This window comes from Drosophila persimilis, unplaced genomic scaffold (genome assembly GCF_003286085.1).
Source record: "Drosophila persimilis strain 14011-0111.01,24,50 unplaced genomic scaffold, DperRS2 tig00000431-arrow-pilon, whole genome shotgun sequence".
Taxonomy (NCBI): Eukaryota; Metazoa; Arthropoda; class Insecta; order Diptera; family Drosophilidae; genus Drosophila; species Drosophila persimilis.
Window position 1 is genome coordinate 1,610,915 of NW_020825312.1, and position 10,907 is coordinate 1,621,821.

General features: G+C 49.6%; 2 protein-coding genes across 3 annotated transcripts in view; one reads left to right on the top strand and one right to left on the bottom strand.

Annotated features, from left to right (window-relative positions):
* The window catches only part of LOC6596106 (Down syndrome cell adhesion molecule-like protein Dscam2), a 29,041-nt gene extending 20,729 nt beyond the window's left edge, over nucleotides 1–8,312 (top strand). The window contains exons 11-22 of one of the 2 annotated variants that reach the window (XM_026989771.1): nucleotides 90–209; nucleotides 280–453; nucleotides 527–677; nucleotides 736–1,016; nucleotides 1,084–1,569; nucleotides 1,630–2,946; nucleotides 3,011–3,298; nucleotides 3,389–3,511; nucleotides 3,601–3,761; nucleotides 4,252–4,378; nucleotides 5,041–5,131; nucleotides 6,152–8,312. In XM_026989771.1, the coding sequence (XP_026845572.1) occupies nucleotides 90–209; nucleotides 280–453; nucleotides 527–677; nucleotides 736–1,016; nucleotides 1,084–1,569; nucleotides 1,630–2,946; nucleotides 3,011–3,298; nucleotides 3,389–3,511; nucleotides 3,601–3,761; nucleotides 4,252–4,378; nucleotides 5,041–5,131; nucleotides 6,152–6,566 (3,734 nt within the window). In that variant the 3' untranslated portion in view covers nucleotides 6,567–8,312. Of the gene's footprint in view, nucleotides 1–89; nucleotides 210–279; nucleotides 454–526; nucleotides 678–735; nucleotides 1,017–1,080; nucleotides 1,570–1,629; nucleotides 2,947–3,010; nucleotides 3,299–3,388; nucleotides 3,512–3,600; nucleotides 3,762–4,251; nucleotides 4,379–5,040 lie in introns of both variants that reach the window. The other variant, XM_026989770.1, reaches the window with a different exon arrangement.
* A 1,047-nt stretch (nucleotides 8,313–9,359) lies between these two features.
* Nucleotides 9,360–10,095, bottom strand: LOC6596103 (RNA-binding motif protein, X-linked 2). The gene has a single exon (XM_002021220.2). The coding sequence runs from the start codon at nucleotides 10,005–10,007 to the stop codon at nucleotides 9,456–9,458; it is 552 nt and encodes a 183-aa protein (XP_002021256.1). The 5' UTR covers nucleotides 10,008–10,095; the 3' UTR covers nucleotides 9,360–9,455.
* Nucleotides 10,096–10,907: the final 812 nt, after the last annotated feature.

Genomic DNA, 10,907 nt, shown 5'->3' on the forward strand with positions numbered 1-10,907 from the left:
TGTCCTAGCATTTTTCATTTGAATACAGATCGAATTTTCGAAACTCTATTAACCACCATCTTGCATTACATTACCCATACGCCCCGTAGTGCCACCGCGCTGGATTGTCGAGCCAGCGGACGCGAATGTCGAGCGTAATCGGCACATTATGCTGCACTGCCAGGCCCAGGGCGTTCCCACGCCCAGCATTGTCTGGAAGAAGGCCACAGGTGAGACCACCACCCACAGAGCGGGATCCCCCAATAGCCGAAAGTTTCACCCATTCTCACCCGCTCGCAGGCAGCAAATCTGGAGAGTACGAGGAAGTTCGGGAACGTCCCTTCACCAAGCTCCTGGCCAACGGGTCGCTGCTGCTGCAGCACGTGAAGGAGGATCGGGAGGGATTCTATCTGTGCCAAGCCAACAATGGCATCGGCACTGGCATCGGAAAGGTCATACAACTGAAAGTGAACTGTGAGTATCTGCCGAGTGTGGGGGGGAGTGTTGGGTCCACAGGGTGATTAAACTTCGACTCTCACATCTGCAGCCTCGCCGTACTTCTCCTCCACGTCCCGCTCGGTCACCGTGAAGAAGGGCGACACGGCGCTGCTGCAGTGCGCCGTGAGCGGCGACAAGCCGATTAACATCGTGTGGATGCGCTCTGGCAAGAACACCCTTAACCCGTCGACCAACTACAAGTGAGTGCAGTCCTCCAATAAGCGTAATGGGGAGCCTCAGTTCAATCATTGCTTCCAGGATATCCGTCAAGCAGGAGGCCACTCCGGACGGAGTCTCTGCGGAGCTCCAAATACGCACCGTGGACGCCACCGACAGTGGGCCGTATTTCTGCAGGGCCAGCAATCTCTACGGCAACGATCAGCAGCTGGTGCAATTGCAGGTCCAAGAGCCGCCACAGCCACCCAGCGTTCTGGAAGCGGCCATGATTAGCAGTCGATCGGTGAACCTCAAGTGGCAGCCCAAATCCCTGGGAACAGGGGATGTGTCCAAGTACCTGGTGGAGTACCGGGAGGCCGATCGTAAGTGGGCACAGCACTTCCTCACAAAGATTTATGATATATTTTCTGCCATCTATCTCTCTAGCAGCATTGTTCGTGGAACAGTGGCAGCAGCTGGAGGTCAAGGATCCGCCCTCGTTTAACGCTTTGATAGAGAACCTCAAGCCGGCTACGAAGTACGCCTTCAGGGTTATAGCCGAGGGCAATGCGGGACGCAGTGCACCCAGCCAGGAGCTGATTGTCCGCACCGAGCCGCAGCGCCCAGCGGGCCCGCCTCTTAATCTCTCCGCCAGACCTCTGTCCTCCACCGAGCTCCTGATCAGCTGGGTGGCTCCGCTGCCAGAGCTCCGACACGGCGACATCCAGGGCTACAATGTGGGCTACAAGCTGGCCAGCTCCGGGAACACGGCCTACAACTTCACCTCCGTTTCGGGCGACGGCGATGGTGGCAGCGGGGAGCTCCTACTGAGCGGACTGGCGAAGTTTGCCCGCTACAACGTCGTGGTGCAGGCCTTCAATCAGGTGGGACCTGGACCCCTCTCCGAGCCAAGCGCTGCGCAGACTATGGAAGATGGTGAGTGTCCTTGGATCCCCCCCCAGTCTTTCAGAGATATCAATGCTTTCCCCGCCTCAGTACCCAGTCGTCCCCCGGAGGATGTGCGCTGTGCCGCCCTGTCCTCGCAGTCGCTGCAGGTCTCCTGGCAGCCGCCTCCGATATACCACACGAACGGACTACTGCAGGGCTACAAGCTGGTCTTCGAGCCCATCATGGACGACATTCTGCCCAGCAAGGACGAGGTGGAGTCCCGCAAGACAACGGCCCTGACAATGGTGCTGACGGGTCTGCGAAAGTACACGAACTACAGCATCCAGGTGCTGGCCCACACACGCATGGGAGACGGATCCGTGTCCAAGGCCCTGTTCTGTCACAGCGAGGAGGATGTACCCGAGGCGCCGGCAGACATCAAGGTGGTGGTGAGCTCCACGCAGTCGCTCTACATCTCCTGGCTGCCGCCCACCGAACCCAATGGAGTCATCACCAAGTACAGTCTGTACACGCGTGTGGTCAATGGCCGGGAGGAGCTGAACAACGAGAAGCGGAGCCTGCCGTCGCAGCAGCACTTCTACGAGTCGAAGGGCCTGCATCCCCACATGGAGTACCAGTTCTGGGTGACGGCCAGCACCCGCGTGGGAGAGGGTAAGAGCTCCAGGGTAGTCTCGCAGATAACCACCAACCGTGTGCCGGCCAGGATTATCTCCTTCGGGGGCCCAGCAGTACGGCCCTGGCGCGCCACAGTCACGCTGCCCTGCACGGCGGTCGGCAAGCCCAAGCGTGAGTGGTTCAAGTCGGACGTGGCCCTCCGCCAAGGCGGCCTGCACAACTCGCAGCTGCTGGACTCGGGCGATCTGATCATCAACAACCTCCAGCTGGCCGATGGGGGCAACTACAGCTGTCAGGTGGATAATGGCATTGGCACGGACCGCCTCACCCACACGCTGGTGGTGCAGGTGCCGCCCTCCGCTCCGGTCCTCTATGTGACCAGCGCCACCTCCAGCAGCATCCTGATGCACTGGAAGTGCGGCTTCACCGGCAACGCCCCCATCACTGGATACACCCTGTTCTACCGCCGCGGCTCGGGTAACACGGACGAGATGCAGCTCTCGCGGCACGCCTCCAGCCACGAACTGAAGGGATTGGTCTGCGGCAGCACCTACCAAATTCACCTGAGCGCCCAGAACAAAGTAGGCACCTCTCCCACCAGCATCATGCTGCACGTGCGCACCCAGGGCCAGGCCCCGGGCATGCCCGCCTCCACGAGTCTGCTGGCCCCCAACTCCACGTCGGTGCTCATCCGCCTCCACACCTGGCCGGACAATGGCTGCCCCCTGATGTACTTTGTGCTGCAGTACCGCGCCATGACTGACGATCCCGAAACGGAGTGGGTGCTAGGTGAGTGTCTGATTGATATCCATGGATTATTCGCTGATCTCATTCCTTGACGTTCCTTTTGCAGTGTCCAATGCCCTGAAACCGCAGCGACGCGTTGTGGTGCCCAATCTGCAGCCGTCGACGCTCTATCAGATGCGCATGGAGGCTCACAATGTGGCCGGGGCATCGCAGGCGGAGTTCTCGTTCGTGACCCTGACCAAGGACGGCGACCCACCGCCGCCGGAGATCGTGCAGCGCGGCCAGCGAGGTCCGACCGTCTTCTATGGAAACATCAACCTGCTGATACCCAGCATAGCGGCGCTCTCGGGCATGATCTGCACCATCGCCATGGTCATCATTTGCTACAGGCACAGTAAGTATAAAGGGGGGGAGGAGGCGGCCGGGAAGGGTAAGGTGACTCTCCTAATTGACTCAGTTCTGCCCCCTGCTCCATCGCCCGCAGAGCAAAGCAACCAAATACAAAAGGAGTCGCTGGAGAATCGTGCCAATTCGGAGGCAGCGCAGCGTGAGCGCTACTACGCCACCATCCACAAGGTGTCCATGCAGAACAATGACAAGATTCCAGGTATGTCATGGAGTGGAGTGCTGTCACTCGATCTCAAAAAGCACTCTCTCTCTCATTGCCGCCGGTCGGTCTCTCGGTATATTTCGCAGAAACCTCCGAGGACATCTCGCCGTATGCCACATTCCAGCTGTCGGAGGCGGGCAATATGTCCCAGCCGCACCACAGCGGGCCGGCCAACACGCTGCTGCACTCGTTCATGTACCACGAGAGGGCCTTGGCCGAGGGCTGTTCATCGCCACCACCAGCTGCGGTACTAAAACCAACCACCCATCACCACCACCACCACAACCAACGTCCTCCAAAGACAATTCATAATTATTATCAGACCTCACCGTTTCATAATATCGTGCGTTTGTTTAATCATTTCCTTGATTTAGCTCTCTCTCTCTCTTTGTCTCTTTGTACTCGTACCTCTGTCAGTGGTTCGACAATTAGTGTTTTTCCCAGTAATAATGTAACGTGCTTTTTATGTTGTTCTGCTCGATTATCCTTTGTTTTATCCCCGATATACCGTATTCCCGAAAATCCCTTAATTGCAATGCCATAATTGTATGCCGTACGAAGGGGGGCGAGTGCTTGCCCCCTGCATCGTGTCACCTGCCAATCTTCCAATCTTGAGTTATCCTTTGTTCGTTTCGAGAGGCGCTCCATCCCCAGGCGCTTCCGTAGTCGCTAGTTTCAGCCACCGGCCGACCGGCAGACAGACCCCACTAATTCCCTTTGCTCTGTTCCATGTGCAGTCGAAGAACCGAAGACGCCACTCGCGCAAGACAGAGCCGGAGAGCGAGGAGTCGGAGTCGGACCAGGACCAGCTGACCTCCAGTCGCACCGAGTCCTCCAACCAGCACGAGGGCAAGATCAAGCACAGTAAGTTCATGTCGTGAGGTTATACGAGTGTACTCGTATTTATTCTTTCTTTCTGATCGGATGGGTTTGAATGGGAAGTGGCAAAACCTTTCCATTCAAATAATCGAAACTAACGTATTATTTGGCTTTCCTTTCTCTTGTACATTGAGGGAGAGCACAACACACCCGTAATCCATGTATCTAAATATTGGCTAATGTATTCCGCTAAGGGAGTGCTCTCCCTCAATGTAGCTTTTGTTTTGGAGGCTTTGAAATGATGTAATCTGCCAGCTCTGCTCTCTTCTTGTGTTGCTTTGTTTTTGCAGACTCTAGACTAATTCAACACTTTCCAAATCACAATATCTCGATAACCTATCTGTAGTATGTCGTACAGCAGACATGCCACACATGCCACATCCACTGACACAGCACCAAAATCAACACCAAACGAATCCGAATCCGAATCAGAATCAGAATCAGACCAACACCAAGACTATGTTAGCCCTAAGATTAGACCTAAGTTAGCGCTAAGCTGTTTTGTTTGTGCCCCATTCCGAACAACAACTCTCTCTATCTGCCCGATATTTTCGTTTCTTTTCTCCTCCGTTCTTTTCTTCCTCTCGCTCCGAACCGAACCGAACCGAACCAAACCGATCCGACCGTATCGTTGTGTTGTGTTGCAGGCATCATCTACCATGGAGCACAATCAAGCACATCCTCCGACCTGTCGCCAATGTCCGAGCAAAAGTCACTGCCACGACGCGGTCGCTCCAGGTATCATCATCAGCAATATCAGTTTTCCACCAACACCACACCGCGCCACCACAACAGCAACAAAATGAACAACAACACCACAAACACCACTGCCACAAATACAGCCACATCATCCGGCAACTCGAGCAAAATTCTATCTCCACGCGGCGTTGGCGGCGTAGGCGGCGTTGGCGGCAATCTGAAATCCATATCGAGCACCTTCAAATCACAAGACTCCATACAATGCCACATACCCACATTGGTCAAATCGCCATCGATCAGCACACAGCAACAGAAACAGTTCCACAAACAGCAGATAAATAGCCAAAACCACAATCAGAACCATAACCCCAACCAGACCAGTAGTAGTTTGAAGCAACAGCAGCCCCTCTTGATCACGCCCAAGCTCCACCAGCTCGAGTCCGTCCCGTCGTCGTCGATGCATGTGAATGGACAGGAGCTGGTGGGCCTCGATGGCGTCGTCGGTAGTCCCCTAGCATCCGTTGTGCCTGTGACTTGCATGCCCCCATCCTCACAGTTCCGACCCATTCCACACAAGTCCATTATGCCCGCGCATGAGCCACCGCACCACCATCACCATCAGGGCGTCGCCGCCAGCAGCGGCACGCTCCTGAACCCCTCGACGGCCCTGCTCTCGTCCAAGTTCTTTACAGCGCCCACGCTGCCCAAATAGGATACGGCCAATGGGGGGAGTGAATATGTTGGCAGGGAGGCCATGGCCATGGGAATAGGTGGCGGGGGAGTTGGAGGCGGTGGTGGCTTCGGCTACGACAGCGGCGAGATCTCCTGCACCTACATGGATCCCATAGATCAGACATGAGACTTGGCCTACGGTGAGGTGTGTGGACCCGAGGGAGCCCATTAATCTGGCCCGACACACACCACCACCAACACCACAACAACAAAACCACTAAGTCTTAACTGAAAGCTTGAGCTGTGGTTGCTCTTGCACCAACTCTCACCAACCAACTCTGGACTCTCTCTTGTGTCTTGTCCCCCTCCACACGCTTCCACATGCAGGGCTGGCATCCTGCGAACGCTGCATCCGCTCCAGCTGCAGGCCGAGTGCACTCCCGGTGCCTTCCACCACGCCGAGGAGGGGCTGGGCGAGCGCATCGAGCTGGCAGAGGTGGAGTGCGATGTGGACACGATCAAGAAGCTAAAGCTCGGCCAGCGATCCTCGCTCTGGTCGCGCCCCTCCTCCACCACATCCCAGTTGCAGCAGGAGCACCAACAGCAGCAGCAGCAGCAGCAGCAGCACCAGCAGCAGCAGCAGCAACGCCAACAGCAGCAGCCACCACACAAGAGGGCGCATTCCAAGTCGCCGCAACCGCAGCAACAGCAGCCATTGCAACAACCACGCCCACAACAACATTCACCCGCTCCAGGCCAGAAATTGCTTAGCGAGAAATCGGATTACTCGATATCCGTCTGAGACATTGGTAAGATCTGATCCCAGGATCAGCACATAGGATGAGGCCCCGCCCCGAGGCAATAGCAGGAAAAAGTAGGGAATTGAGCTATTCCGCAGCCGGGCCGTTTTTTTGTACATTTTATAATGCATTTTTTATCTTGCCCAGAAACCCTGAACACCCTGAACACCCTTAACTCCCTGAACCCTGAGCCTCCTCTCACCCGGTTGACCCCGTAACCAGTTTGCCAATCCAAAACCTCACGAAACCTCCCTCCCCCCCAGTCACACAATGACACAGTGAAAACTTTCGGACAATCAATATCAAAATTCTGCACAACCATCCAAAACGAGAATACTCAAAAAAAACACATCCCATTGCAATCTCTCTCCTACCCCGTATATAGAGGTCATAATCGTACTCGTAATCGTACTCGTACCCACATACTATATCTAAGTATTAACGATTGTGCATGCCCGTACGTATGTACATACATACTCGTACTCGTACTCATATATACATATATATATATGTATGTATATGGCATGTGTCCAGAACCCAGGTCAGTTGTCGAACTTCCACAAATGTTGTATGTACATACATATACTAACGTAGTCTTTTAAGCATACCTATTAACATCTAATAACAACTAATGCGTGTATCACTCGAAACTGTAACTCAAACTACTAACTGCAAAAAACAAAACAAAAAAAAACAACTCAACTATCGAATACTAGCTTGGTATTGTAGAGGTATCAAATTGTACTCGTACCGTACCCGAACTGTCTTTCATCGTGTGTACTCGTACTCGTACTGAATAATTTTTTTTATAGGCTGCTACTCCTAAGTAGTGCTGTGGGTTTGAGTTTTTAGCGCTAGCATCGGGCGAAAGCGAGGAATCTAAGACATAACTCAGATCTATGCTGTGTACAAATTTATATGTATTGGATATTTACGATTTACGATTATAAATGTATGTGGGTGTGTATGAATGTCTAAATAATGCTCACACATATGTATATGTATGTACGTATGTATATGCACACCGAGATATACAAAAGCGAAGGATCTACTTATCTAGTTGTTAGCGAATCTACATATTGATATATTTTGTAAATAACCAAAAGGCAACCACGTAAATGGACTGACAATGATGCATGCATGACATGACTCCAAGGAAACCAACAGAAATCACAATGAACATGTTAACTAAATGTAGCTCGAAGTACATATGTGCATACGTATGTACATATGGTATATAGTAGGTAACATATGTACAATGTCGAGTGTGTCGCCAGCTGAAGCAGTATTCATATATAATATGACACGATTAGTGTTTCCATTACAGTAACTGTCGTTCGTCTAGTTGTAGATAATTTTTTTTAAAAAGAATGAAAAGAATGTGAAGCGAAAGTAGAATCAAATACCAAATCGTAATCAAACTTTGAAATATTACAAAACACTCAATCAAGAGGCAGCAGCAGTACAGAACGCCAAGTTAAGAGCAGACAAGCAAACTACAAATTAATATAACTCTTAGTTTGTATCGAATAATCCACATAATACGAGTACATAGCTGTATTTTAACTAGTCTACGAATACATAAGAAATCCATATACCAAATACCACATACCACAACCGCAGCCAGAATTAAATAAGGAACAGATCAGACCCCTTTCGGAACCATGTGCCAAAATTTGTTTTTAGACAAAGCTCTCTTAAATTATACAATACCAGTACAATAAATAAGTAAGCCACTAAATCCACAAGACAAACTGAAGATTAAGGTGTTCACTTGAGGCAATTTATGGGGCATTAATTCTTTCGAGTCCCATTTACTGCAGAACAACAGAGATCCAGGGATCCGAGCACTCTTTATTTATATTGCCGCACTAGCGCTGCAGATGTTTAGTCCGTTTTTTATATGAATTTATTTATACGATACAAAGAAATGGTTTATTACATTCACATCGAATTTTACGAATTTATTAAACAACAGCAAAGTCTACAAATCAAAAGAGAAATTACTTAATAGATCACAATCAAAACGAGAAGCAACAACAAACAAAAAAAACCAAATATAATAAGTGAAAAACAATTTTTTTTTTGTTTTACATATAATTAGCACAACAACTACAAAATAAAACTATTAATGTAAAAACCAACAGCATTTAAAAAATATAAGAAATATTTAAAAATAAAATAAAATACCTAGCATTTTTCATGGAAATTAGCAGCAGTATGACCTCATCAGCATAGCCGTGTCTGCGAATGCTAGACATCTGATTTCTAAACATTTACAGAGCAAACTTTGCGATAACGTTAAAAAGTTCCCTATAAAAGCCCTAAGATGCATGATCGCTTTAAGCAGTATAATTAGTCTCTTCAAGGGAATCGGATTAAGCCAGAACAATTCTCTTCGACCTAGATGAAAAATAGTCCAAAAATGTTGCAACCTGCTAGCGGAGCACGTAAGATAACTGCCGATGGAAAGATACCCCTAGCTTGCCGAAATTGCAGCGGACTATTGCCCCGTCACGTACCTGTAGAGGTTGAGGACATGGGATCTCACTTGAAACAACTCCAGAGGGCAAAGACTACACCGGAATCTGGAAGGAACGGAAGATGGAAGAGTTTCACCTCGAGTAACTATCCTCCACAAAGCGATTACTGGTCCAGTTGACTCTATGGTTCTTTTGAGCCAATTACGCTTCGTGATGCCAATGAAAATACACAGAAAAATATTCCATATTATCAACGCATTGGGCAGAATGCGCCTGCTTATACCACTAGTTCCCTCAAAATTGAAAATCGGATTAAAGCTTATATATTTAACAATTTTTATTGCATTTTATTCTTATTTTTTCATAAATACGTATAATGGATAATAATGGATCTCAACCAGGTGCTACTCACACTGAAATCCGAACGGGCAATGCCAAAGGCAAGGCAGTGGGTCGTCGGGGATTTGTGTAGGACCTGGAACGAGAACGACCATGGGATCGGCCACGAGAGTGACCACGGGAGCGACCACGAGAGCGGGAACGATCCCGCTTGCGATCGTCACGGATGTGTCGCCGTCTGGAAGTCCTCTCCTCTGACACAGCAATCAGCTCGCAGTCGCTCACACTGCCATCGCTGTTGGAGCTGGAAAACGAAAGAGTGGCAGGATCATGACCCTTGTGTCGTTTACCTCCAGCAGAATGTCGGTGCTTCGACATTCGGTGCTCCCTCCTATGCTTTCCATCCCGTCGAGATTCCGGAGTAGCTTGTTGCTTCTCCAGTTGCTTCAGCACATCCTGCAGCATTTTCTGGGCTATGTTAGCCTTGCGTATGAGCTTCTCCAGCGCAGGAGTACCCATGTCCTCCACCTCTACGGATGTGGCAGGGGGCTGTTGACCGCTGCAATCTCTGCATTCCTGGGGCGCAGCTTGCTTACTCTCCACGCTATCGGGCTGCGACATTTTCACTCTAGTTTTGACCTGTTTTATTTAGAATACAAGTAGCACCTTACTGTCTACGCTTTCGCTGTTTCTGCTACTGCTGCTGCTGCCGCTTCACTCGAACACAAACAAATGATATCTTGTCCAACGCAGCCCAACCTTTTATACGCGACTTTGGCGCCAAGCTTATCGCGGCTTTTGCTCTGTAAACGTGAGTCTTCGCACGCCCACCGGTCAGGCTGATACTGACGTCATCACGTCTATTTTTATCGCATGATTTCATAGGCATGCGAAAATTTGTTGTTGTTGCTGTAGAATTATCACGTGTTTCGAAATTCGCCTAATTTCGACAGAAACGTAATAGATTACAATTACAATTGAAATAAAAAGTGTACTAAATAATTTTGAAATTAGTTTGGTTTTAAGAATTTAGCAACAGGGGCTCCGGCGGGATATCTTCATGAAACAAACTGTAGTTGAAAGGAAAAATCTTCAAAAAATAAGTCTTCATAAATATCATTACGATGTCTAAAATCCTTCCAATAAGTCTGAGGAAATATGGTCCAGCAGCCTGAAGAGTTCGCAGGACGAAATGGTCCAGCAAATAGAGGTTATAGGCCACAACTCAACGCTCAAGAAGCGTCAAAAAGCTCAGGATTTTTCCGGTAAAACCTAAATAATGTAACCATATTAAGCAATGAATGTGAGACTTTGCTTTAGAAACGACAAAAATAAAATTAACGGAAAAAAGTCAACCACCACTATAGTATACAGTATTCTATATTACGGTTTTAATGAGGGGTTCTGGTGGAGACTCCAAACTGATTCGATTGTACCTATATTTTTATACCCGATACTCAAAATGAGTATTGGGGTATATTAGATTTGTGGTAAAAGTGGATGTGTGTAACGTCCAGAAGG